The 26,662-nt window shown below is 55.6% G+C and overlaps 1 protein-coding gene across 3 annotated transcripts in view; it reads right to left on the reverse strand.

Moving 5' to 3' along the window:
- The window catches only part of INPP5A (inositol polyphosphate-5-phosphatase A), a 227,386-nt gene that overhangs the window by 118,034 nt on the left and 82,690 nt on the right, over positions 1 to 26,662 (reverse strand). For all 3 annotated transcript variants that reach the window (XM_044748372.2, XM_044748366.2, XM_070520576.1), the window contains exons 3-4: positions 15,792 to 15,892; positions 12,343 to 12,430 (exon numbers count right to left, since the gene is read on the reverse strand). In XM_044748372.2, coding sequence (XP_044604307.1) covers positions 12,343 to 12,430; positions 15,792 to 15,892 — 189 coding nt within the window. The remainder of the gene's footprint in view (positions 1 to 12,342; positions 12,431 to 15,791; positions 15,893 to 26,662) is intronic.

Genomic DNA, 26,662 nt, shown 5'->3' on the forward strand with positions numbered 1-26,662 from the left:
TTCCAGAAGCGCAGGGTTCAGCGTCCCCTCACACTCAGCAAGAACCACGGCACCCGAGACTTGAGCGCGCCCACCCCCTCGCCCGGCTGTGGGCCGCTCGCAGACCCCAGGGTCTTGGCCCCGCTGGGTAAAGGCATTTGGAAAGCCTGAGACCCCGTTGCGCAAGCCCATGGCCACGACACACCCAACATGTCCTCGGAAAGCAGGGAGTCAGACGAAATTAACCTTGTGGCAATTGTCCACCCCCGTCTGATAACCCAACATCGGCTCATCTGTTAGAGGGAGATAAAAAAGTCAAGCCTAAATGTATAAAAAATTATAATGGGAGCCCGCAATGAGGTAGGGACTGCAAGCTCATTGAGTCAAAAATCAATCAATCAATGAGCGAGTGGATTAGAAGCACCTCATAAGCCCCAAAGAAATAATTTGCCCAAACACTGGGACTGAACAGTGGAGGACCAAATTCCAACACTTTTAGGAAGTAAATAATGAAAAATCAATTCAAAGAAAAAACAGATCCAGAACCCTGGCCTCCGACGTGCGACACATTTATTGCCGAGCCCGTTCCTCGGCTGACCCGAAAACTTCGGAAGTGTTTATTTACTTTCAGCACCTTCCCGGGATCAATATTTTTAATTTGGATCCGAGTTATTATTTTTCACATCACAGCAGCGGGAGCGGAGTAAAGTGGCTCATATTTTAGTGCTAAAAAGATCGATATGACAGTTTCACCTTCACTGCAGCCCCCTGCCGCTGCCCGGCCGCACATCACTGCGTCCCGCGGGGCCATGGGTGCACAGGGGGGAGCGGGTCATCACCCCGCCCGCCATGGAGCAGACAGCCGTGATTTAGCTGAGCACGGGGGGCCCGGTGCCCTCGGAAAACCAATCTCGCTTCTCTCACTTTATCAGGCCTGTCTGGACCCAAAGGCGGGCGAGCAGGCAGGCAGACCGCCAGGGCGGGAGGGGGCCGCTCGCAAGGCAGATGAGCCCCCTCATCAGAAAGGCATTTGCCTTCCTTCCCTTTCCTTGGATCAAAGAACACCAGTAAACTACATTAATTTTCCATAAATTTCCCCTAAAATCTGATTCAGGAGAGCAGAGGGGGGGAAGGGCAGATCACGGAGGGGAGGACAGGAGACGCAGGAGGGGTCTCCACCGAAGCCGCACAGCTCCTCCTGCCCCCAGCCCTCTGCAGCCCCGGCCGCCAGGCAGCGGGGGAGGAGCCCCAGGGCCAGGACTGAAAGAAGTGGCTGCTGCTCCACCTCACCCCTCAGCAGGCGCCCAGGGTGGGGGCGTGGAGGGCGACTGCAGGCGCCGCTCTCCTGGAAAAGCAGGATCACCAAGGCCAGCACAGAGCCCTCCCAGCTTGTGCTGGCCCTGAGGACCCTCTTCTCAGCAGTGCAAACACGGGGGTAGATGGGGCAGACAGGAGAGGACGGAGCCCCCCAAAATGAGGGGGGGCAGGAGAGGAAGGAGCAGTGAGTGGTTGACCAGCAGGCAAGGTGTCTTGGTCCCAGGAGCCACCAGCATGGACAAGGAGTGGGAGTGTGGAGACACGGCTCACATGGTGGGCTGACCCCTCCAGGGCGTGGACAGACTCCTCCTGGGGGGGACCAACCCCTCTAGGGTGGGGACCGACCTCTCCAGGGCATGGAGTGACCCCTCCTGGGTTCCAGGGCGTGTGCCTGGGCCTCAGGGTCTGACTTCCAGGGAGGACACCAACACAGGCCACCGCACTTTCCTGGGAACGGGAGCCTGCTGGCCAGGCTGGGTTTGCAAAGCGAAGCTTTCAGTCCTGGGAGGGAGGAGCTTCCTGAAGGGGGTCCTGCAGGGGAGGGGCTGACAGCCTTCTCCAGGAGCCAGAGACGGTCACCTCCCCCCCCCTTAATCTCACACAGACAGCAAGGCGGCGCTCCGGGGAACCTCGGTGTTCCTGAAGTTTGTGTCCGTGGATTTCTTGTTTGGGCTAGCACTTCTCGCCTCACAGAAAATGAAACTCACCTGTGAGCCTCTTTACAGGGATCAAATTAACCAAGGGATGTAGGTGCTAGCTGGACTCTGGAAGGCAGAGGAGAACGGGCCTGGGACACCCGCGGCAATGAAGGCGTCCATCTAGTCGCAGCCTCAGAGCTCGGGGAGGACAGTCCACAGCACCCTGGGCCTTCTCAGGGCCCCTGGGTGATGCTGAGTTCCAGGCACAGAAGGATCCTATCAGGTCCCTGGCTTCAGGCTCCTCTGCCAAGTCAGAACCCCACTTTTAGAGTTTTGAGGGGCAGTCAGAACCACCACGTGTTAAGGCAACCCCGTGGTCACCAAAGCCATCTGGTGTACAACACTCTCCACAGATGCCCTGTCCTCCAGGGCACAGAGGCTCCCAGGGGCCTGGTGCCCCACTCCAGGCTGCCACAGCTTGAGAGCATTCACCTTTCAAAATCCCGAGGTGGGGCCAGCCCGGTGGCCTAGTGGTTGAGTTCGCGTGCTCCGCTTCCGCAGCCCAGGGTTCAGGGGTTCATATCCTGGGTGTGAACCTGCACACGGCTCATCAGGCCATGCTGCGGCAGCAACCCACATACAAAACGGAGGAGGACTGGCACAGATGTTAGCTCAGTGACAATCTTCCTCACCAAAAAAATAAAAAGTCCCAAGGGGAGCTCACAGTGTCTGCTCTAACAAGAGTTTCCCCCTTGGACCACCACTGCGAAGGCACCAGCCCAGCGCCACCAGCGAGGACAGCTTTTGCCAGCCAGTCTTGCCTGTGCTCACACTGCCCTACAGGCATGCCAAATTTGCCAACAGACCACCACGCACGGCTCCAGGGCCAGCTTTGCACAGACACTTCTGAGAAAAGGCTCCTGCAGCGAAGGCTCCAGCCCAGCCCCTCCCGCAGCAAACGTGGCTGGGGCTGCCCACTGGCATGGCTGCAGCCATGGGAGGGAGGAGGCCACAGCAACAGGCAACCGTGGTCCTGCCACGCAGGGGACAGTCTGTGCCTCCTGCACTCTGAGACGGTGATGCCCCGGCTCACTCTTCCAGCCCAGCCGTCTGAGTGCAGGCAGGGTTTGGGGTCTGTGGGATCCTGTCCCCAGCAGCCCTCGTGCCCAGCAGCACGCACACCAGTGTGGGCTTTCCAGGCTGGAGCGGAACGCCCAGGCCTGCGGCTTCTCCATTAAGAAATGTCCGGGTCTGCCCAGCACTGAGCAGACGCTGTGGAGAACAGCTGCCCACAGGCACGGTCACCTGCAGGCCCTGTTCTAGGAGCACTCACGTCCCCGAAAAGGAATGGCTCCCTGAGCACTGCATCAGCCTGTGCCGCCCTCCTGGGTGGCCCCTCTGCTGCTGCATGGGGGAACCCCGGCCAGCCTGCCTCAGGAGCCAGGTGACCCCCCATTCTCCTCTCCTCCCCCTCCTCTTCTTCCTCACAAGTAACCAGGTGAGGGGAGGAAGAGATCCCCAGGTCAGGGGAGGATGGGGTCCCCAGGCAAGTAGGGGGAGGACGGGGTTCACCAGGCGAGGGGGAGGATGGGGTCCCCAGGTGAAGGGGGAACTATGGGGCCACCTGGTGAGCAGAGCATGGGGTCCCCAGGTGAGGGGACATTGGGTGGCCCTGCCCGTGCTCCTCGGGGCTTCTCCCACCTCAGGAAGCCCTGAATTCACACTGATAAACACAATCCGCTCTGTTCCCTCCTCTGGGCCCCCAGGTCAGACAAACGACCAGCAGAAATAGTGAGAACATCTCACTCTGTGATGTTTACTCCTTTACTCCAGTGAAACAAGACTTCGAGGAAATCATACGAAAATAAATTTGCCATTTCTTCCTCATTCGGCCATTTCTGAAGCCAGGGGACAGGAAAGCCACCAGCTCTACACCCGCCATCGATATGCAGGCTTCTCAGGCACTGAGTGATACGTCTTCGATGCTCCTCCGCGGGCTGGTGAAACGAGGACTCGACTCCTGTGCTATCGGGGCCTCTGATCAACAGACACTTGGAAGCTGTGGAAATCACACCAGGCACCTGCTCAGTGCCAAGGCCTGCGTGGGGGCCTGGGCTGCTGCGAAGTTAACCGAGTGACACGTGTGACCAACACCGGGCACCTGAGACCTCCTTGGGGGTGGTTCCCAGGAGGCAAAAATCCTAGAATGCTTTAGGCGTAAGCATTTTCCAAGGGGCTGGCACGAAAGGCTGGGACCAGGAGGCAGGGGGTTGTGGCGAGAGCATTTCGGGTACTGGGGGAGCACGCTCTGCAGCAGCACACGTGCCCGGTCTAACTCACACAGCCTCAAGGTCCCTCCTCGCAGGCCCGGGGGTCAGCTGTCTCCTCGGGGGACCATCCTCCCTGAGCCTGGCCCACCTCACCTGGCGGGGCCACGTGGCAACCCCCTGCACACCCTCTGGAGGGACCTCCCCACTCCTTGCTGTGCTCCAGGGCCTGGCACCCACAGGGAGCGGGGGGACATGAGCACCAGGTCCCAGGAAGCCGACCCCACCTGAAGAGACTCCCAGCCCACCTTGGAGCCCATCTGTGTAACTGAGATTTCTCTCACGTGTTCCTGTACAAATCGTTTTTCTGACAGTCACACATTCATGTCACGTGCTGGATTACCAACACTGCTCCACGTGGGCTCAACCCCTAAATGCAATGATTCACAGCAGGTGTGCTGGCACTGTCCTCACACAACAGCAGCAGGGAGCCAGGCACGAGGAAGGGGCAGCACGCACATGTAGATCCACACAGTGCCTCAGGAAAGGAAGAGCACGGAGGACTGAGGGAAGGAAGCGCCCCAGGAGGCGGCGAGGGTGGCGGCGTTGAACAGGGAGGCCCAGGCAGCCTCTCCTGGGGGAGCCAGCTCTCGGCATCTGGGGAAGGAAGGAGTGCACAGGGAGGGCGGGGTGAGTGCAAAGGCCTGAGGAGGGAAGGGAGGCGCAGCCCCCAGCAGGAGCGAGGAGGGAAGGAACAGAAGGGGCTGAGCATGGAGGGCCAGCAGGGCGGGCAGCCAGCGTCCTCTGAGACAAGGGGCCTGCGGGGTCAGCAGAACACATCGCCTCTGCAGTCTGGGAGGAGGGACAACTGAGCGACAGCAATGCCTCTGCTGCGTGTTGCTTTTCTGTGCTTTGCAAATGTTCTACAAGGCACAGGTATCCGGGGACAGCGAGGATGAGCCAAACACGCAGAGTGGAGGCCGCTGGCTTCTCCACCTGACACTGCAGTGGCCCCAACAACAACGGGTCTCGTCCCTGGGGCATCGGCACCCCGCCACACCAGCGGGAGGGACACCAGCAGCAGGCAGAAGGCCTGGGGCCTTAAGTGTCCCCAGCAGCAGGGCACCCAACCACACTTCGGGGTTTCGCATGCAGCTCCTCTGAGGCTCCTCTTTCTGCTCGCAGCGAGTCCAGCACCATAAACACGTACCTTCTTCCGCGAGAGAACCTGACGTTTTATTTACCGCATGATGTGAACAGAACTAGAGCTTTGAAACTTGCTGATGATTAGAACTGGAACATCCTTGTTCTTTCTGGGCAAACACAAAAACATTAGTGGGATGCTAAAACATAAACGCCAGCCAGGATACCGAAGGAATTTAACCTTCGATCATGGAAAACACTGGACTTTTGCTCCCCTTGGGGAAAGCGTCCAGGACGTCTACTGGTGTTCAGCCAGGCGGCCATGGCAGCACAGCTCCCATTTGAGACCCGAGTCCTTCCTCTGCTGGGTGCCAGTTGTCTTCTCTGACCCCTGGGCACAGAGAAGTCCAGACCCTCCCAGGCAGCCCAGGCAGTCTGCGGCCTCATCCCTCATGGATCTTTCTTTGCTGCCACGTGGCTTCCAGCACACCCCCAGCCTTGCCTTCCTCCACCTCCCCAACTGTGCTCTGGATGAACCCAGCTCATCTCCCCAGTCTCCAAGAGTGGGGGCCTCAGGCTCAGGGGCCCCACACTCGGACCCCTCTGCAGCCCACGCCTGGGGGATCTCACCCAGTCTGTGGTCTTAAATAAATGTAAACACCGATGGCCTCGAATTCTTCCTTGAGGCTGGCGTTCTCTCTCGAGCTTACAATGGTGCATCCACAGCCTTGGACCTTCCCTGGGAGGGCCAAGGGTGTCCATGTTCATCCACAACTGAGTCCTGGCTCCTCTCGCCCCAGGAGCCCTGCTCCTGCCTGGACTCAGAACGCGTTTCCCAGCTCCCAGTATGTGCAGGCGCCACTCCAGGCCCTGGGCCAGAGCCTCAGACACAGAGCTGCTGCTCTCAGGGAGTCGAACTTGGGGAGGAAGACGGCCAGCAACTGGAACATCAGAGCAGCCACTGCCAGGAGGAAACAGCTAGGGCACGAGGGGCCCTGGACACAGTCTGTGAGCTCCCGGCCGTCCCGTCCAGCTCCCACATGGCTGCATCGATGCCCTGGGCCAAGGTCCTCTGTCCACCCCATGTGGGATGTTCAAATAAGTTCCCGTGAACAGGACAGGCCCCAGCCTTCCAGGGCAGCACCTGTGAAGGCACAGGCTTCCAGTGCTTGACCGTTGGAGAAACACAGGCAGGCGACAACCTGGCCAGCAGTAAAGGCCCTGGGGAGAGGGATGCTCCTCAGGGGACAGCCAGTGGGGGCCAGTCTGTCTTCTCAGGCCCCCAGTAGACCGGATAAGTCTTCTGCTTAAGTAAATGGCCACTCAGGATGGCTCTTATGAGCAAGTAAAATTTAACATCATCATTTTTCTAAGTCTAAAATGTGCCCTCTGAGCACCTCGAAACGCTGCTTTGGCGCCATCTCCTGGTGCAGATGTGCATCTGCAGGCTCCTGCCTCTGCCTGCAGCCCCAGCAGGCCCAAAGCACTTCCCCTACCAAGGGTGAAGCCGCTCCAGGCCTGAGCCCCTCCAAGCCCAAAGCCCCCTAGGCTGTCACCACCCCCAGGCTCGCAGCCCCTGCAGGCCGCAGCCCCCTAGGCCCAAAGCACTTCTCCCGCCAAGGGTGAAGCCCCTCCAGGCCTGAGCCCCTCCGGGCCCGGTGCACCCTAGGTTGTCACTCCCCCAGGCCACAGGCCCCCAGGCCCACAGCCTCCTCCAGGCCATCACCCCCACAAATGCCTGCAGTCCCCGCCATGCCCCACGCCTGGCCTGCAGCCCTCCATGTTTCTGTGCATGCAGCAACCCCCGCCATCATGTCATGTTCACACACCAGGTGCAGCTTCAGGTTCAGCTTCTTTCTGGGAACAGGCCACTATTTTCTGATCCCTATTAATACCTGTGACAGCGTTTATGTACAAGATAAATTCATTTCAATTTCCTTTTTCAATTAATGGCCTATTATTTGAACCACACTCAGCTAAAAATATTGCTCCAATACCATTAATCTTGTAAAAATTAAATTTTCTTCCCTCTGACAGCCAGAGGCCACCAGGCTGGGGTGGGAGAGTGGCCACACGGCACTGCCCAGCCCTGCCCAGGACCCCAGGAGTCTTGGGTCCCCTTGACCAGGGTGTCCAGAGGCCCCCAGCAAAGACAGTTCCACACATGACACAGTGAGGGGCGATGGATGGGCACAACAGGGGTGCTCCAAGGGCCCAGGGTCAAACAGGATTTCATTGCAAACCATTACCGTGGTAGTCATAAGGCGGGGATGACAAACGCACACCTCTCCCTGAGCCGACTCTGGGATGAGCTCCAGACAAAGAGTGTGGAACATCACTGACCCTTTCCACCTGCCAAATATGGCTGTCCCAGTTAGCCCACTGGCCATTAACACTCGCACAGGACCATGGTTGTGGGAGAGGATCGCCAGGAGGACGGTGACCCTGGAAAAGAAAGACAGGCCACGGGCACCGCTGGGTTGAAGGAGAGCTGCCTAGCACCCACTCACGCCCTCTGTGGGCAGTGTCTCCCAGACACTGTCCAGTCCTGTGGACACCTGAAGACACAGCCTCAGGGGCTTCAGACCTGGGCTTGTCCCTGAGTCTGACACAGCACATTGGGCAGTTCCCTCTGTGCCCCTGAGCCGGGGTCAGACCCACCCAGTGAGGTGCCACATGAGTGCCATCTCAGGCTGGAACCAAGAAGAATGGCCACGTTACCAACTACGGTGCCATCACTGTATTTACGGCCAAGAAGGAGAAGTGCTGCCAGGCTAACCATGAGATGCCACAAATGGTGGGCGCACCCCGGTGCCACGAATGGTGGGAGCACCCTGGTTTCAGAAGTTTTAAGTTTGAAAACCTATGCATCAAAGGACAGACTAGACATACTACTACATTAAGTACTTCAGCACACCAACAGGATGGCAAGATCCTCGAGGGGCGCAAGTGTGGGCTGCAGCCCCTGTGCCCCATGAGCCCTGGGCGGGGCGCTAACTTCACTGACACCCTGTGCCACGCCGTCTGCAGCGGCTGCAGATGCTCCATCACACGGCTATTCCACCGTGTGACAACCGCTAACTCGGGTATTTAAAGTTACTTCCAACTTTTGCTATCAAGTAATTTTGATGCCCACCCTTATACACAAATGTTTACAAGAATGTGTATTTCTTTGGTGAAACTGCTGAATTTTGGGAATGCTCGTTTTTCAGGCTTTTGTTTTTTGTTGCAAATTGTGAAATGACTTTTTGAGGTAAATCTCAAGGGCTGAAGCAAGGCCAAAGGGACTCTCTCAGCCCCAAGGCTCCCCGGCACCCACCACTGCTCTTCTCGGCCCGCCCAGCATTTGGGCTGGAAGAGAAACACAAGTACGATGTCAGCAGGTGCGACATGTGACACAAAGCAGACCACGGAGGACCAGGAAAGTGGGCATTTCCAAAAGACATGGAAAACTTCCACAGGGTTGTGTATGGTTGAGGGGGGAGGTGACACCAGCTCCAGCCACCAGCCTTTCCACGGGGCTGCAGTTTCTGGGCACAAGTGCCAAGGCCCCTTCCACCACCCAGGGTGCACACGGAGCCCTGCACGTCCTCTTTCCAGCCCCGCGTGGCACTGAGGTGCGAAACACCTGAGAGGCAATTTGTGCCGTCCCTCAGCCCAGGAGAAACGCCTGAATCCCACCTGGACGACCCCACCCGCCCCGGGCTCTGTCCTGGACACACTCCTGTTCTGATCCTCTGACCCACTGGGAAGGTTTGTCAGATTTCTTGACCATTTTAAGGAACTAGCTTGATTTCACTGATTTTCTCTACCATTCTATTTTTTATTCTACTGACTTCTGCTCTCATTATTTCCTTCCTTCTACTTGTTTTGGGTTAATTTGCTCTTCATTTTAAAAATTTCTAATGTAAGCATTTAATGCTAGAAATTTCCCTCTAAGCACTACGTTAGGTGCATCTCACAAATTTTGAAGGTTTTCAGTTTGTTTTTCATGTAATCGGAAAAAGTTTCTAATTTCCTTCGTGAAATTCTCTTTGACTCATGGGTTATTTACAAGTTGGTTATTTCCAAATATTTGGGAATTTTCCAGATAATGTTTTTGTTTACTTCTAATTTAATTCCTTTGTGGTCAGAGAAGATATTTTGCACGATTCAAACTCTCATACCTGTGAGGTTTGTCTTACGGACCAGATTTCAATGTGTCATGGTGAGTGGTCCATGTGAACGCACGAATTGCGAGATGGCCTGCGTCTCAGCAGCCAGGGTGGAGGCGCCCGGAACACGGGCCTCAGCAGAGCCCTCGGAGACGGACCTAAACTCCCCGCCTAAAGGCTGCTCTGCACTTGTCCAGAAAAGCTTAAAAGCGAGGCTCACCTGTCTGGAAAAATCTCTATCGCAATTTCTCTTGCCTTCCTCTGGAAAGATATTTTTGAGGAAACAGAGTGGAAGCCGACTCATCCTTTCCCAGTCACGTGGTGTTGAGCCCTCTGGCACCTGCCCTGCAACGAGCAGTCCACTCGCGCTCCTGTCCCTGCCCCTCAGCGTGTGGTGTGCTCCTCCCACGGCTGTGCCTGCTGTTCCTCTAGCCGGACGTCAGTGGGGTCACGTTGGCTGGCGTGACTCTGTCCACCCACAGCACCAACTAGTGAAAGAAGAGCGTGGGAACCTCGTAGGCCACAGATGAGGTCTCCTTCCAGCCCCGTCAGCTTTCACGCACATGTGAGTTCTGACACTGGGTGCACGCTGTCCTCCTGAGGAATTGATCTCTTTATCCTTATGAGAGGCCCCCCTTATCCCTGGCAATATTCTGAAGTCTACTTTGATATTAATACAGCCACTCCTACTTCCCTTTACCTTACGTCTGCATGATATACTTTTCTTTATCCTTTTACTTCTAAAATACCTGTGTCTTCTATTTAAAGGAGGCTGTGAAGACCCAAGGACAGTTTCCATGAGGAGGAGGTGACCAATGACTGCTGGAACACGGCGGCTTCAAGGATACAGCAGAGAGAGCGAGCAGAGACCAACGCCTCTGAGGGTGACGGTGGCGAGGAGACACCTCCGCCCTCTCCTTCTGGGACTCCGTTCACATGTATGTTAGACCACTAGATAGTATATCACAGGGAAGTCATGTTCTATTAACTTTTTTCCTCTAGCTGTTTTATTCTGAGTAGTTTCTATTGCCATGTCTTCGAGTTCAATTAATTTTTCTTTTGTTCTACAGTGTCTAACCTGCTGTTAACCCCAACTAGTGTATTTTTAATTCCAGATAGTGTATTTTTTTATCTGAATAAGCCTTGCTTGAGAACAGGAGGAAGTTGGTCATAGCACGGAGAAGCACGCGAGTCAGGACAGAAGCATCTTTATTTAAAGGACAAGCTGAGACGACGCAGTCAGCATGGAAAAGGTAGAAAGCCAGAGGAGAGAGGGATGGGGCTGTGCCCCAACCTCAGGGGACAAGGGCCAAGACCGGTGCAAGCAGTGGGGTGGAGGACCAAGCACAGCAGGCCAGCAGGGAGGCGACCTGCGAATGGTGGAAGGTGGGCCTGGAGGAGGGTCTGAGAGAGCTACCAAGGAGAGCAGCAGAGGAAAGACACCAGGACGCAGCATCCTGCAGATGCAGCTGAGGGTGGGGACATGAACCTGCAGTCATGTGACTCTCAGCAATGGAAAGACATGACTTAACTGGCATTAGATGCCCCAGATTTAAAGACTGAAAACTGACAGATGCCTGGCTAACCCGAAGGACGATCTCAAGGTTGCAGCCCTGGGGAGGTGGCATCTTTGCTCCTGCTGCTCCCTGCACAGGACGCTCTCCTCGGCCCCAGCCTCTGCCTCAGCACATGGGCATCCAGTGCTCCAAGCAGCCGGCAAATGGTGGCTGAGTGCCTGCTGCACACCAGGCTCCCAGGGCCAGGGGACAAGCTGAGGGCAGGACCCACACCGCTGCTGCCTGCAGACAACATCGTGCATTGTGGAGAAGACCATCAAACAGGCACCTGTACTTGTAGTGATGGGACAGAGGGAGGGGAAGGATGCCAGGGGACAGACAGCAGAGGAAACCAGGCCAGCGCAGCAGCTTCAGGGCTTCCCTCAAGACACGGCGCTTCAGACACGATCCTCCAAACACACAACCAGCTGTGCAAACCCGTTCAACATCTGCTTCTCCAAGAAGCCTCTGAGTCCTGCCTCTGCCCCTCGTCCATCCTGTGGCTATCACACCTCCCTGGGGCCGCCTTCCCAGGGTCCACTATCCATGTCAGAACAAGGACTCTTGAGGAGGAGGGACAGGTCTCACCTAGCTCTGTGGGGGGCTCTGTCCCACTCCGCTATGGCCAGCCCTTCTGGAGGTCACCTGGTCCCTCTGGAGAGAGACCTGTCCCTCTGGAGGCAGCCCGGCCCCTCTGAAGAGAGACCCATTCCCCTGGAGGCAGCCTGCCCCTCTGGAGAGAGACCCACCCGCCTGCAGGCAGCCTAGCCCCTCTGGAGGGAGACCCATGCCCCTGGAGGCAGCCCGGCCCCTCTGGAGGTCTGTCCAGGGCTCCCAGGACTGGCTGAGTACAGGAGCAAGCCTGGTGGCACAGGCTCCTCTGCAGAGCAGATCCACGGCTGGTTTAATCCCTCGTCTCTGTGAGGCTTGGAGCCCCCGACTCTCCCTATTATCTTCCCGCATGCCAAAGCCCTGGGGTCCTTGGCAGTCCACCTTCCAACTCCCATGCAGGCCTTGTCGTGCTAGCTGATGACGAGCCAATCAAGGTGCCTTCCAGGAGCAGCCGAGGCCCCCCATCTGCACTGTGCCCACGTTCCTGCCAGGCGAGCCGTGGACTTGGACCACCCAACAGGCTGCAGGAACGCAGTGACATTTTAATTCAGGCATGATGGCATTACGCTGTGACAGAGAGCCGTCCACAGACTCTCTTTACTTAATTAGAAGAAGGGTGGCTTCAGCAGACGCTCCCTTTTTCTAATGCTGATCCATGGAACGGAAGAACACTTACTGTAAAATGCTCCTGGGATTTGTAGTTCTCATCCAGGTAGACTCGAGCCCTGTTGTATTCTTTCATTGCATCACTGGACAGTAGTTCTCTGGAAGGAAACAAGTGAGTTCTTTAATGCAAAAGTCACACAGACACCTCATCATTTTACAGGCATTTGTTTACGAGGCACAGGATGTTAGCTTGGACACCAAGTTTCCCATCACCCTGAAAACACCACCGACCGACTGTGGAAGGAAGAGAGGAGGGAGAGAAGGAAGGAGGGAGGGAAGGAGCCTGAAGGATCAACCTGAGCCTCAAGACCCTGACTGCCTGAAGGAACAAACCCCAACACGCTTCAAGGGAAGAAACAAGATGCAGACACTGAATGACACACCCTTCACGACGTCTGCACCATGTCAACAATTACCTGACACACGAAGAAGCAACAAAATATGACATGTCTACAAAAACGCAGTCAACAGAAACAGACGAGAAAGGACAAAAATAAGGCAATTCACTGACAAGAACCTTGAAGCAGCATTATAGACATGATCAAAGACTTAAATGAAAACATGAACACAAGGAGGGAAGACAGACGACATCGAACCATACACAAAACTTCTAGAGCTGGCAACATAATATTTATATTACATAATTTATATAGTAATTTTATATAAATTTATTTTAAATAAATATAGTAATTTTAAATAAATTTATATAATAATTTGCAGAAACAAATTCACTGGCTGGACCTAACAGTAGATTAAAACCTAAAAAAGAAAAGATCAGGGACTCAAAGATCAGCAACAGAAACTATCCAAACTGAAGAAAGAGGAAAAACGAACTGAAAAGAATTAAAAGGGCTTAGGGACCCGAACGACAGCATCTATCCAACGTTAGGACCGGAGTCTGAGGACACAAGAGAAGGAAAGGAAAAGAAAAACAATATTAAAGAAGCAGTGGACAAACTTTTTGCAAATTTGATTAAAATTATAAACATACAGATTGAAAAAGCTCAAAAGAACTCCAAGTAAAATAAACACAAAGAGAATCAAACTAAAGACAATATAATCAAGTTGCTGCAAACCAGCTAGAAAGACAAAATCTAGCAGTTGGGGGAAAAAAAAGACATTATATACAGAAAATTAAGATCGGAACAATGGCTAGATTCTCATCAGAAACAATGCAATACAGAAGACAATGGAACAATATCCTTAAAGTACTAAAAGAAAAAAATTGACAAGCTAGAATTCTATTTACAACAAAAATGTCTTTCAAAAGTGAAGACAAAGACTTTTTTCAGACAAACAAAAGCTGAGGGAAGCCATCAGCAGCGATTTGTGTGGAGATAGATGGTAAAGACGCCCTCAGGCTGAAGGAAAATGACAGCAGACAGAAACCCGAACCAACACAAAGAACGGAAGAGCACGGAAATGACAGATGAGCTGGCAAAAACAAATAACATTTTCTCTTACTTTTTAAAAGATAACAGACTGTCTAAAGCGAAAATGACAACAAGGTGTGACGTGTGCAGCACGGGTAGGAGGAAAATCTAGCACAGCACAAGGACGGCGGGGAGCAGAAAGCGTGGCGGAGCCCGTGGGGGACAGGAGCTGTGCGGCTCTGCTGGACACAGAGCGGACCGCCTTCCACCCGGCTTCTCTCCTCCGTGAAACGCCGGCTTTTCCAGTGGTGTTTTTTCCCTATTGACTTCCTGGAGTTCTTTACACATTTAAAGACCGATTTTGGTCAGTAAAGTACTTTTTCCCAAGTTGGACTAAATTTTTACTTTGTTTATAGTCTTTTGATACAAGGAGCTCTTAATTTTAACATGGTCAGGTTTATCGACCTATTCTTTCGCAGGCCATACTTTCGGCACATTTTTAAAGAAACCTCTTCCTCTCCCAAAGCTATAAAGATACACTATATATAACATATACATATTAAATTTCTAATATATATAATATATCCAATAATACATAAAGATATCTCCCACATTTCCGTCTCGGAACTGTAATTGTGCCCTTCACATTTACTCAGCAGCACAACTGGCACTCACCCCGCGTGGGGACAGCTGCAGTGTGAAATGGGGACCTGGAGTCCTTTCTTCCCACACAGGACCAGTCCTGCTGCCTGGACCCAGCCGCCACCCGCCACACCCCGCTGACTCTGGCGGGCTCGACTGCAGCTCTGCTGGGCGTCCGTCCCCATCGCAGCATTCACTGCTTCCAGGAAGCCGGCAGCACAGAGCTAAGAACACCCACCGGTTCTTTTCAGAATTATTTCAGCTATTCTCAACTCTTGGCTCTTCCATATTAATTTTAGTACTATTTTGTTAAGAAAACTTTTGATTGGAATTGCCTTAAAATGACAGATTATTTTAGAAACATGAGGAATTTACTTTTAAAAATTTGCCCTTTAACAAATTACCCCACAATTTAACAGGTGAAAATATGGATGGATTGCTTGTGTCAAATGCCAACATCGGGGACCTCAACAGGAGGACTGAGGCTGGGCTCCAGGCAGACAGGGCGCGGACTCTGTCCCATGGTGGGCCCCACACCTGCCCTAGCTGCCTCCCAGCACAGCGGCCCTTGACAACCGCCTCGCAAGTCAGGAAGCGGCACTTCTCCACACTCTGCTGGCAGAAGCAGCCACAGTGCCCAGTCTGGGCGTGGGGGACACAGCAGGCGGGCTCAGGGTGCCTGAGGGCAGAGTGGGCGTCCCCAGGCACTCGGACCAGACGCACAACAAAAGGAAGAGAGGACGCTCCAGCAGCTGCCGCCACCAACAGGGAGATGGGGAGACCGCTTTCCAGCAGGGAACTCGTGCAGAGGCCTCGGTGCCCCTCCTCCCTGAGCAGCAGCAGGAGGCCTGTCCTGAGGAGCCGTGGGGCATGCGCCTGAAGCTGGCATGCTGCCTGTGGCTCTTGCCTCCCAAACGACAGAGATTTCCCTTTCCAAAGGCGACTGGAGCTCTGTCCCCACTTCACTGTGACAAATGCAGCTGTGAGCTACTGGACAGAAAGAGTCCTGTCTGTCCATTCGTCCATGCGTCCTCAGCAGCAGCAGGCTGGCAGCCATGAGACCACACGAAGTGTGACCTCCAACATGGACGAGACTCTCCACCTGGAAGCCAGGGCTGAAGTCTCTAAGCCCAAGGTACCACTGTCACCCTGCGCCCCCCAGAGGCACGCTGTCACCCTGCGCCCCCCAGGAGGCACGCTGTCACCCTGCACCCCCCAGGAGGCACGCTGTCACCCTGCGCCCCCCAGGAGGCACGCTGTCACCCTGCGCCCCCCAGGAGGCACGCTGTCACACACTTGGGCTACACTTTCTCTTTGGAAAACTGTGGCCCACCGAAGGTGCCTCCCAGAACACTGAACGGTGAGGCTGCGGCCGCCGCCCCCCAGGAGCCCCCGCCCCGCCCCGCCCCAGGGAGGGTGCAGCAGGCAGGGCGCCCAGACTTACTTGACGAACTTGTCCACGTGGGACATGGAGGCCTCGTAGTTCTTCCCCCCGAACTCCTGGCAGTGCAGGGCCATGAAGTGCGGCCTGTGTGTGTGGACGATCTGGGAAGGAAGCACAGGACAGGGCCGTCAGCGCTTCCCCTGGGCCGCACGGGGCCCACCACCCCCGCGGGGAAGGGGCTGTCAGGACAAACCCACGTTCACAACGCCGGTTTTTTAACAAATCCTAGGAACCACACCGCCTTTATGCATCCGATCATCACGGTGTCCAGTGTCTCCCACTTCCCCTTTAGTATAACTTCCTTAGAAGGAATTCAGAATTTCTTAGAACTTTCTTCCATTTTTTAGGGTCATTTTTTTTTCCAATCATAAAATGTCATACGTATCGACTGTGGAGCATCTGGAAAGGCCCAAAAGAACAAATACACCAGTCATAATCTCACAAGTAAGGACAGCCACCACTGACACCCGGACACGGCCTCCACAAAGGGCACAAGCCTGGACGCGCACCTGTGTGTGTGTGTGAGTGCATATGTGCTCTGTGCACATGTGCAAGCACGTGTGCATGTGCGTGCCTGCACACCACCCCTAATCCGCCCAGGAGTGAGCAGAGCTGACCGTGTTGTGCTCATTGGGAACCGGGCTGTCTCCCGCACGGCCTGCACAGCCCACATCACTGCAGGGACAACCTCACCCAGGCCATGCGGGCCCTCGGCGGCAGCACCAGCACGGCCCACCTCCTCTCAGCGCTACCCACCCCACGAGAGCCAACAGGCCCAGGCCCCTCAGCAGCAACTCTGTGGTCACCAGTGTCCTCCCACGCCTGTGCTTCCGCCTGAACTGACCCCACTGCAATGCAGCAAACCTGCACACACTTTTATTCCTAGATGACAGCGAGTAAATCTCCTTGAAGATGCGGCCTGTGGAGCCTCCCAGTGGTCCCCAGGAAGGTGAGGGAAGACTGTCTTAAGAGGGCTGCCCTCTGGCTGCCCCACACCCCCAGCACAGGGGACCTGACAACACCTGGTTACGGCACGAACCCCCATCTCACCCTCTGCAGCGAGCCATGTGGGGCGTCTCAGGTGACCCTCACCAGCCCTGCCCTCCTGGGCCCGCGGGGCAGTGCGTCACTGACTGGGCAAACTGCTGGGGCAACAAGACCACCATGCCACGACGGCCACAAAAGGGGTGAGGCTGGCCCAGGGGCACAGCTGGGGGAAGGGCTCCCTGGGAGCAGAGAGGGCCAGTGAGGGGGGCTGCTGGCACCAGAAGGCTGAGGGTGCAGGTGCAATGGGAGCACGCTGGGGACTGGGACTCTTGGAGGCCGAGAGGCTGTGTGTTCCCCGGCCCGGCCCGCCTGCTGCACCCACTGCACCTCCCGTGCTGCCGCTGTGCTCCTCCTGGCTTTGTGCTCTCCTCCCTCTCCCAGGCACCCCCAGACACAGGGCAGCACCGGCTGGCTCTGAAGAATTTACCAAAACCTGCAAAATTACTATCCCATCCCCAAACACATCATCCCAGAGACAGGCCCCCACACAAAGCGACTCTATCTACCCCCGACGTGAGCACCTGGGGCCGAGCCTGAGCCTCAGTTTCCTGCTGCTGCCAGCGCCCAGTGGTCAGCGTGCCATCGACACACATGGGCTGCCGTGGAGACATGGCTGCTCTGGAGACAATGGCTGAGCAGTCTGATGGAAAGCGGCTGCATCCAGGATTCACAGGCAAGGGTACAGGCGGAGCTGGAGAGCCAGTGGTGGGGGACTGGGCACGGGGTGGCCGGCCTGCATGCACACTTCCAAGTGGGGAGAGCACCAGGCAGGGTCTCAGACAGGGCGAATGACCTGCAGTGCGGCCAGCAGCTGCCCCTCTCGATGGGCGCGTCCAGCATCTGGGAGCGACTACAGCCCGCTGTTCCCAGCTGTGACATAAAACACGATCTCTGGCACGGGGCGTGTTCTCTAAAAGGAGGAAAAATCCTGACCAGAACACTTATTTAAGCCATGTGGGAAAAGCACCCATATTTGGTGCCAGCTAGTTAAATAAACTGCTCCTGGCTAGCTCTTTACTCTCCTTTCAAAAATGTTTATCAGGAGTTCACTAAGGCGATTTTCATTTCTCATCAAACACAGCATGGAATCTCTCCTGTCCCTGAACACCAGCCCCTGTGCGCAGGCTCGTGGGGACGAGGCACCTGGAGCGAGGTCAGGGCCGGGGGACAGGCCTCAGAGCAAGCCCTGCCTACAAGGGGCGGGAAGCAGGCCACATGCCACGTGTGCAGGGCAGAGTGGAGCCCAACCCCAGTGCAGGCGCTGCCATCAGATGATCAGACGGCCAAGGCGGCCAGGATGCCATCCGCCCCCATGGCCCCCCGGCAGATGCTCTCACATACATTTCGCGGCATCTCTGCAAGACAGCACACCCTCGCTGGAGTGGAAGGATAACAACACAAGTTCAGGGAACCACATGGGCACCTTTACCAACAGGAATAGGGTGGGACAGTTTCTGGCCTGTGGCACAGTTTGCAAATTGCACAAAGGACCCGGGTCAGGAGATGCCCTGGGCCGGCCTGGGTCAGGTCACCAGACAGGCTTGCCCTCAGGGCTCAGCAGGGACAAGAACACACAATGTCGGCTAGACCGGTGGGCAGTGACCTAGGAGCCAGGGGCCGCAGGCGGCTACAGTGGGTGGATCGGATGGCCTTGGCACCCAGAAGAACAACCAAAGGCTCCGTGACGTGGCAGGCTCTTCCTTCATCTCCCTCTGCAATGTCTTGACAACATACACGATTTCACGCTTCTGATGGCAAAAACCAGAGCTTCACGAAGGGGACACAGAATTCCACTGGAGACAGTCCTGCCCGGAAGGCTGGTAACTGTTGACTCAGGACGAAGGACTGTCTGGCACATGCGGATCATTATGAGGATTAGTATATATGTCATGACATCAGCAACACTTCATCTTCCATGTGCAGTTCCTAGCATCTGCATGTTCTTCACCCAATTACTAAAGGGGGAGGAAAACAAAAAGGAGGCCGCAGGGACGCGCATGGACACTGGGGTCTGTGGGCTGAGACCAGGAGTCTGCACCAATGAAACACTTCCCGCATTTCGTGGAGGCACCTTTTCTATCAAAAAAAGAGAAATCAGAATGCTACTAGTCACTGAATAAGTGGGAACCACAATCCCAAATCCCCAGGAAAAGCCAGATGGAAGCCACTGGGACAGCTCTCTGTCACAAAGGGCGGCCACGGGGCGCTCGAGCGTTTCCCAAACAGGTGCGTGGAGCCCCTGCTGCCCCGCCAGCAGGACCGGTACATTCGCTTTAAGTCGCAGAAATACGTGACCCCTCTTTGCAAATGTTCAAATGTGTCTGCCTTAATCTAAATCCTAAGTAACGTTCTCCCTCTTAAATGACATTTTGTTGTTTAAACTGAAATAGCCTTTTACTGCACAGAATATAATATCCAAGTTATACCGAACTCCTCGAACGTTTGACTCTAATCCTGCAGATCTCCAAAATGATGCAAAGATCCAAAAGTAGCAGCTCCACACAGAGGAAGCCGACACCTAAAGCGTGGACTCCACAGAAACCAGACCACAGCAGAGCAAGGAGGACACTGGGCTCCGGGCAGGACTGGGCGCCCGGCAGGCAGGCTTCTTGCTGGGACACCATAGCAGTGCTGGCACCTCAAAACCAGGTGGGAGAGACATGCCTGAGCCACAGGAGCCCGCACACTACGGCCTGCGCCAGCTTCCCAGCCTGTCAGAGCCTCCTCCACAAACGAAGGACGACGTCTGTGTTCCCCAAGGGCAGGAGGGACCTCAGCAGGTGGGAGAGAGGGCCCAGGCGGTCACCCACCGCTGCAATCCATGAGCCACCCTCTCATCTGGCCCTGTCGGGACACCTGCACAGCACCTGCACCGGGCCAGGAAGAACGAAAGGCACTCCCCACCTCACCATCCCAACAGCCGCATCACGGCCTGTGCCACAGCCGAGCAGGTGGACGCTGGGCCAGGTGGACGCGCTGGGGCTAGGGCACAGCTAGGGAGGCAGAGCCTGGGCCTGGACCACGTGCTGGGTGGCAGGACCAGCGCTGCACCAGGCGGCACGAGCCAGCCTTGCCTGAGCTCACAGTGGCACCAACTGAGACGCGTGGGGTGGGCACCACCCTCATGGGCACTGACACGGGCTTCCCTGGGCACTCGTCAGGCTGACAGCCACCCCTCTGGGCCCAAGGCCGCCCTGCACAGCATGCCTCCGTCACAGCATGGCTCCGTCACAGCATGGCTGGAAGTTCTTCCCAAAGGACCAGCCTGTCCACTTGGGCTTTACTTAAAACAACAACTCTCAGCCACAGAGCACTGGGGCTGGGCACGAGCATCCATGAGCCCTCTCAGCCCGACAGTCTCGCCTCCGTGGACCTGCCCTCAACTCCCAGTGCTATGGTCCCCCAGGATGCTGGCCCCTCCCAGGCCAGGCTGGGAGGCCCCCGACTGCATATTCACTCTGGCCCTCGGGGTGCAGCTAGTTCCTTGAGCAGTGCATCTCCCACCATGACGCCCTGCGTGTGACCGAGGCACCTGGGTGCGTCGCTGCTTCTCTGTGTCTCAGTCCCCCCTCTGCAGAGGGGATGACCAGAGCACTTAGTCTGTGGAGCGGCGGGGGGAGCACGCGAGACACGTGCGTGAGGGATGTTCTGCACAGGCCCAGGAGCGGAGGCTCAGTGCACATCCACCACTGCATTAGCATCGCCAGCAAATGTGAATTCACCACTGGCTTCGACCCCTGGGTTTTCTGCCATATCTGCTTACTCTCAATGGAACTCCGGGGCTGACTTTCCACCCTGAGACTGCTGACCCAAATCTGTCTGCACTGACGAGCCCTGCTTCTTCCCTGGCTTTCTAACCACTGATGTTCTCCCCAAATCAGGATCCGGTTTCAGGGAGCCAGCTTCAGCTACACGCAGCGGAGTGAGCCCAGCGGGCACACCCTGAGAACTACGCCTGCCCTGCATCCTGTGGCCGGGACCCTGGACCCATGCTGCCCCCCACAGCCGGGAGTGCAGATCCCTGGGAACTAGCCATGCACCTCCCACCATGGCTGTCAGACAGGAGGTTCTGGGGCCGCCCTCTGAGGGGGTGCTGGAGCGTCTGGAGCAGCAGCAGCTGCCTTGAGGCACACTGGCCAATGCCAGGCCCACAACGGGCACCGTGAGGGAGTCAGACCCAGGGCTCCTAGCCGTGAGGTCCAAACCCTTTCCCAGGCCCTACCTGGGGCCCAATCTCACCTTGGGGTCTGGGGTCTCCACCACAGGCTCTCAGCCCCCTCGCCAGAGCGCTGCTCCCTCCCTCCCATCTTTCAGGAGCCGTATGCAGGGTCCCTCTGAGAAGGGGCGTGCTGCCCGGCTTGGGGCTCACTCCCAAGGCGCTTCCTGCTGCGCCCCCTTGAGCGCATCTTCGCCTCTCCTGCTGCAGGGCTCTCCAGCAGCACTCACTCATGCTGAAGGCTCACCAAGGAAAGCGACCAAATGAGAAGCTGAGCTTTACCAGGGTGATGGAGTTCAATTCAAAATTCTCGGAAAAACTGGCTAACAAGGTATCTGTTAGGATAGTGTTTGGCCAACAACAGAACCCAACCCCCAGCCACTCGCCCCAAGACAGTGCAGGCGCCAGCAGCCAGAACGGCGGGTCTGCTCACGGATGGCATCCGCGAACTGGCTGCTCCCAGCTTCTGCTCAGCCACCTTTAGCACAGGCCTTCATCCTCACGACTGCAACATGGCTGCAAAACCCCCTCCCTGCCCCAGGCCGACATTCCAGGCAGGAAGAAGAGGAGAAGGTGGAAAGTTAAAGGAAAAGGGAAAAAGCCTTCTCTTCTAGCACTCTGCCTGTTTTATTTAGACAGGAAAGTTCTCCACAAGGATTTCTGCCAACATACTGTGTCACAGGATAACCCCCTGCAGCCACAGGTGGGTGGTGCTGGGTGGCACACTGCAACAACGGCCGGCTTCTGCAAGCTACAGAGAACGGTGTGAGGCAGCGCACCTGCTCACTTAGCGCAGGAGCACACCTGCCTCTGCTGCCGCAGCCCCACCCCGCCAAGGTACCCCAGCCTCCAGCTTCCCCATCCCAGGCTAAAGGACAAACTGTGGGGTCACCCCACTTGTGACAGTCTCGGGCACAACGGTCTCTGAAGACCACTGGTTAGCAAACCCTAGGCACAGACTGAGCCCCCATGGACACACGAAACCTGCCTCCCAGCCCCTTCCTTTAAACACGAGGCCCACCCCCCCGCCCAGCCTTCAGAAGGCCTGCTCCAGTCAGGCCCGGTGATGGTTTTAAAATGTGCCCACAAATCCTTCCACTCTGCTCCCCTCACATCACAGAGCCGATCCCCTCCCCGTGTGGGCCGGATGTAGTAACCGACACAGTCAGGTGGAGGTGTCGGCTTGTGACCGGCCATGGACAGTCACTGTGGCACCCCTGCTCCCTCACCAGCCCCCGCAGGCTCCATGGAGAGCCCAGGCCTCCCGCCCAGCCACCTTGGGCGGCAGACCCCAGCTCACTCCAGGCCTTGAGGGGACAGCTCTGGCCAGCAGGCTGCCCTCAACATCAGAGGGGCCCTGGGCTGAAGCAGTTAAGTGAGCCAGGCCCAAGGCCTCACCCCCAGAAATCGTCTGTCCATCTGTCACGCAGCACCGCATGCTCTCAAGAGGCCTGTAGGACCCTCCTTCTGCTCAAGCTGGGCCCTGCCCTCCCTCCACCTGCTGCCCGACCAGGTGTCCAGCCACTCCTGGCTCTTGGCAGAACACGGACACTTGACCCTTGTTGCCCAGCTGACCCCTCTCTCCAGGAAGGGCCCAGCCACCCCGCCGAGGCCACCAGGCAGTACTTTCCCACCGGCCAGCTCTCCAGGGGTGACCAACAGCCTCCTCTCCTGTGCCCTTGCTGTGGCTACAGCTCTTTGCCTCCTGGAGGAAGCGAGCTCACAGCCCCCTCAGTCACCTTTTCTCAGGAAATTTACAGCTTTGGTAAAACAGGGACGGGAAGAGAACACATGTCCTGGCCTGAGTGTCGAGGGCATTGGTCCTGTGCTTACGTCCTCATCACTGGACAGGCAGGCGCCCTGACCCACGAGGGCAGCCAGGGAATTGGCGCCGTGTGGCCCGAGCAGCAGGCCTGGCTCTCGCTACCAGCGAGCGTCTCCCGCTGCGGCACGGCGCCCTCCCTCACCAGGGCACCCTCCATTCATCACAGGGCCTGGAACAACACAGCCCTGAGCCTGGAGCCACGCGGATGGCGCCTGCCCTCTCCACGTCCTTGACCTCCCGTCCCTTCCACCTTCCCTCCCGAGCCTTAGGCCCAAGTACCAGGTTATCCGTCCCAGGACCACACAGTTCTCCGACCTCTCACGTGACTTCTCTGGCTGGACCCCCTGTACCGCAGCACCCCTCAGACGAGCAGGGACTGAGAAGGGCTGAGGTCTGGTGCACTCCCCTAGTCTGTAATGTGCATCCCTCCTGTGTCCCAGCAACAACTTCACCCTGACCGACATCCTTCCAGAAGGAAGAAAGACCCATATTCAATATATTTTCATTGGTAAACACAACGATTTTCCAAATTAAATTTATACTGAAATTAAATTAAATTGAAACTGAATCTTAATGGATCCTAAGTTTAGATAGCCAAATAAAATTTCATCATTGTCATGTGCCATGTGTCAAGTGGGCTCCGACTCCTGGCGACCCCGTGAGTGAGTGCTGTCCACAATGCCCTGTGGTCAGCAGCCCTGCTCAGCTCCCATGGACTCGTGCCTGTGGCTTCCTTATGGAGTCATCCATCTCGTATTTGCTCTTCCTCTCTTCTGGCTGCCGTCTACATTTCTAGCGTTATTGTCTTTTCCAAAGCCTCCTCCCTTCTCATGATGTGCCCACAGTACGACAGCCTCAGTTTCATCATTTTGCCTCCAGCGGTAGTTCAGGCTTCATTTGCTGTGGGACCCACTTGCTCATCTTTCTGGCGGTCCAGGGTGTCCGCAGAGCTCTCCTCCAACAGCGTTTCTCAAGTGAATCCAGTTTCTCCCTGTCAGCCTTCTTCACTGTGCAGCGTTTGCGCCCGTACATAGTAAGTGGGAAGACGGGGGTGCGGATAACCTTGGCCGTGGTCTCTAACGACCCTTCCCTACACCTCATAATCCTTCCTAATTCTTCCGTCTCTGCCCTTCCGAGTCTCAGTCCTCTCGATTTCTTGGCTGCAGTCTCCATATAATTTGAGCTGAGGGAAACAGAATCTTTAACAATTTCAAAGTCTTCATTGTCTACACTAAAGCTGTGTAGTTCTTCTGTAGCCATGATCTCTGTCTTCTTGATGTTCACACACAGTCCTGCTTTGGCTCTTTCTTCTTTCACTTCGTCAGAAGTGGTTTCACGTCACTGCTGCTTTCTGCCAGTAAGATGGTGCCATCCGCGTGTCTTAGATTGTTGACATTTCTTCCAGCAATTTTCACTCCGTCTGAGTCTACCCAGCCTTTCGTGTGATGTGTTCTGCATACACATTAAACAGATGGGGAGATGAAAGGACACCTTTGCCTGTAGGAAACCATTCTGTCCTGATGTGGCTTCTTGTCCACAGCACAGATCACACATCAGGACAGTCATGTGCTGAGCATGCCCAGTTCTTTCAGGGCAGCCCACAGTGTCCACGATCCACGCAAAGGTTTTGCTATTGTCTATAAACACAGACTAACCTTCCTCTGGAATTCTCTGGAGCGCTCCGGTAGCCAGCGGATAGTCACAACTGGATCTCGTGTGCCTCTCCCTTTTCAAAGTCCAGCTTGGACATCAGGCACTTCTTGGTCCACACGAGGTGAAGGCCTTTGCTGCAGCTCCGTGAGCATCACTTTCCTTGCACAGGAAATCAGAGCGACAGTTGTGTAGGTACTGCCCTCCTTGGCATCTCTGTTCTAGGGGGCTGGGATGTATACTGAGCATCTCCAGTCTGTAGCCCACTGTTTTATTTTCCATATTTGTCGGCATACTCTTGTTAGGATTTTGACAGATTCAGTGGCCTGAAATAACTCCCCTGAGACCCCACCTCCCGGGTAACTTTCTTCTCCCCAGCTCTGTCAGGGTGGCTTTCTCTTCACTCCTAGAATCATGGGCCCTTCCTCTTGGGAACCTTCTTCAGAGGAACCTGTCATATTAGTCACATTATTTTGTCTCTGTGACATTTGCTTAAACTCAACATACTCTACACAATGACCCAAGCGACACTTTCTAATGGACCGAGTGTGAGTTCACCTCTATCAACAATGTCACACTCACTCTAGGTCCCCGAGCCGGTGAGGTTTCAGGCACACGAGTATGAAAAGTAAGACTATGAACAGTCATTATCATGACAAAATCACACTGAACTTCACCGGGGGTAGTTATCTTAACCCCACTGGCTGCCCCCCCAGTGGGAGAAGTGTGTCAGGAGTCTTAAAGACACACTTTCATTTAGCTGTTGACAAAAGGTCCCATTAACTTAAACCAGAACAGCCTGGATTCGCTCACAAGCAGCTGTGTATTAAATGGAACGCACTCAGCTGAACATCCACCGACGGAGGCCCAGAGCCGGCCAAAGGAGGGACCACCGCTGGCAGACATGACGGAGGAGGGAGGCGTTCCCGACACCACACAGCACTGCAAACACACCTCTTTATGTGAGACGCGGGGTGTCACTTTGGAGGAACACAGTCGTAAAAGCAATGGCAGCCGGCTAACTCCCGTGCTCACTGAACACAGCCCGTGGCGCAGCGGCCCGGGGAAACCAAACTCGCCACAGCAGCCCTGAGCTGAACTGCAGCCATCAGTGAGCGGCATCGAGGCAGACCCCGTAAGGCCCAGGACTCACCCCACAGATGCCGCCCGGCTTCAGAGCACATGCACAGCACATCACGCTGTGGCTCTGCATCCCTCTGCCCGAACTACTGAACCCCAATCGGCTCCCCCAAATTTCCAACCCCCTCCCCATGCAGATCGGCTCCACGGTGCCACCCTGAAAGACCCCAATCCCCTGGCAGGACTCCCAGTTCTGTTACCTCCTCTCCTCTGCGCTCACTGGCAGCTCCCCATGCCCACACTCCCACCGGACTGCGCCCTGAACCCCGCACAGGCCAGCACCTGTCCACGGTGGGGGGATCGGGTGATGCTCACCAAGCCCCGGACACTCCTGGCCACACGTCAGGACTGACAAGGCCCTGAAGTGCTGCCTCCAACAGTGCTGACACGAGAGGAAGTTTCAAAACCCACACCACGCCCATGAGAAAGCACAGTGTCCCCCGACAGACAAGCTTATGCAGAAACGTAACACAAACACATGAAGTGTCACATTTCATTCGAAAACTAAGTTATTAAAATGACAAGATCTTTATCATGAAAATTTTCAGGAGAAAACTAATGAATGATTTTGGAAAAGAACACAGTACTGAGGGACACAAATCATTCTCCAGACCCACAAATCAACACTCTCTAAGCACACATTTCATTGATACAAAAGGCGACATCACGAGTCCATACGAGGCTTTCCTTAAACAAACCGGACATCACTTTACAACCAAGTGCAGCGGGCTAATGAGAAAAGAGCAGGTTCAGAAAACCCTTGATGCTGTCCTCTGGCGCCAGGCAGCCTCGCCAAAGGGACGAGCGAACTATGGAGGAATTGATGAAGGGAAGGAAGACCCTGACTACATCCACCTGGGAAGCTGGGCTAATTACTGTCTATTGAGAACTGTAACTCCACCTGACATCCCAAACTCCATCCAGGATAGTATTATCACCTAAAATGGACTGAAACAGAAATATATTCTTACCCATGAGTTCACAATGATACCA

This window comes from Equus asinus, chromosome 2 (assembly GCF_041296235.1).
Source record: "Equus asinus isolate D_3611 breed Donkey chromosome 2, EquAss-T2T_v2, whole genome shotgun sequence".
Taxonomy (NCBI): domain Eukaryota; kingdom Metazoa; phylum Chordata; class Mammalia; order Perissodactyla; family Equidae; genus Equus; species Equus asinus.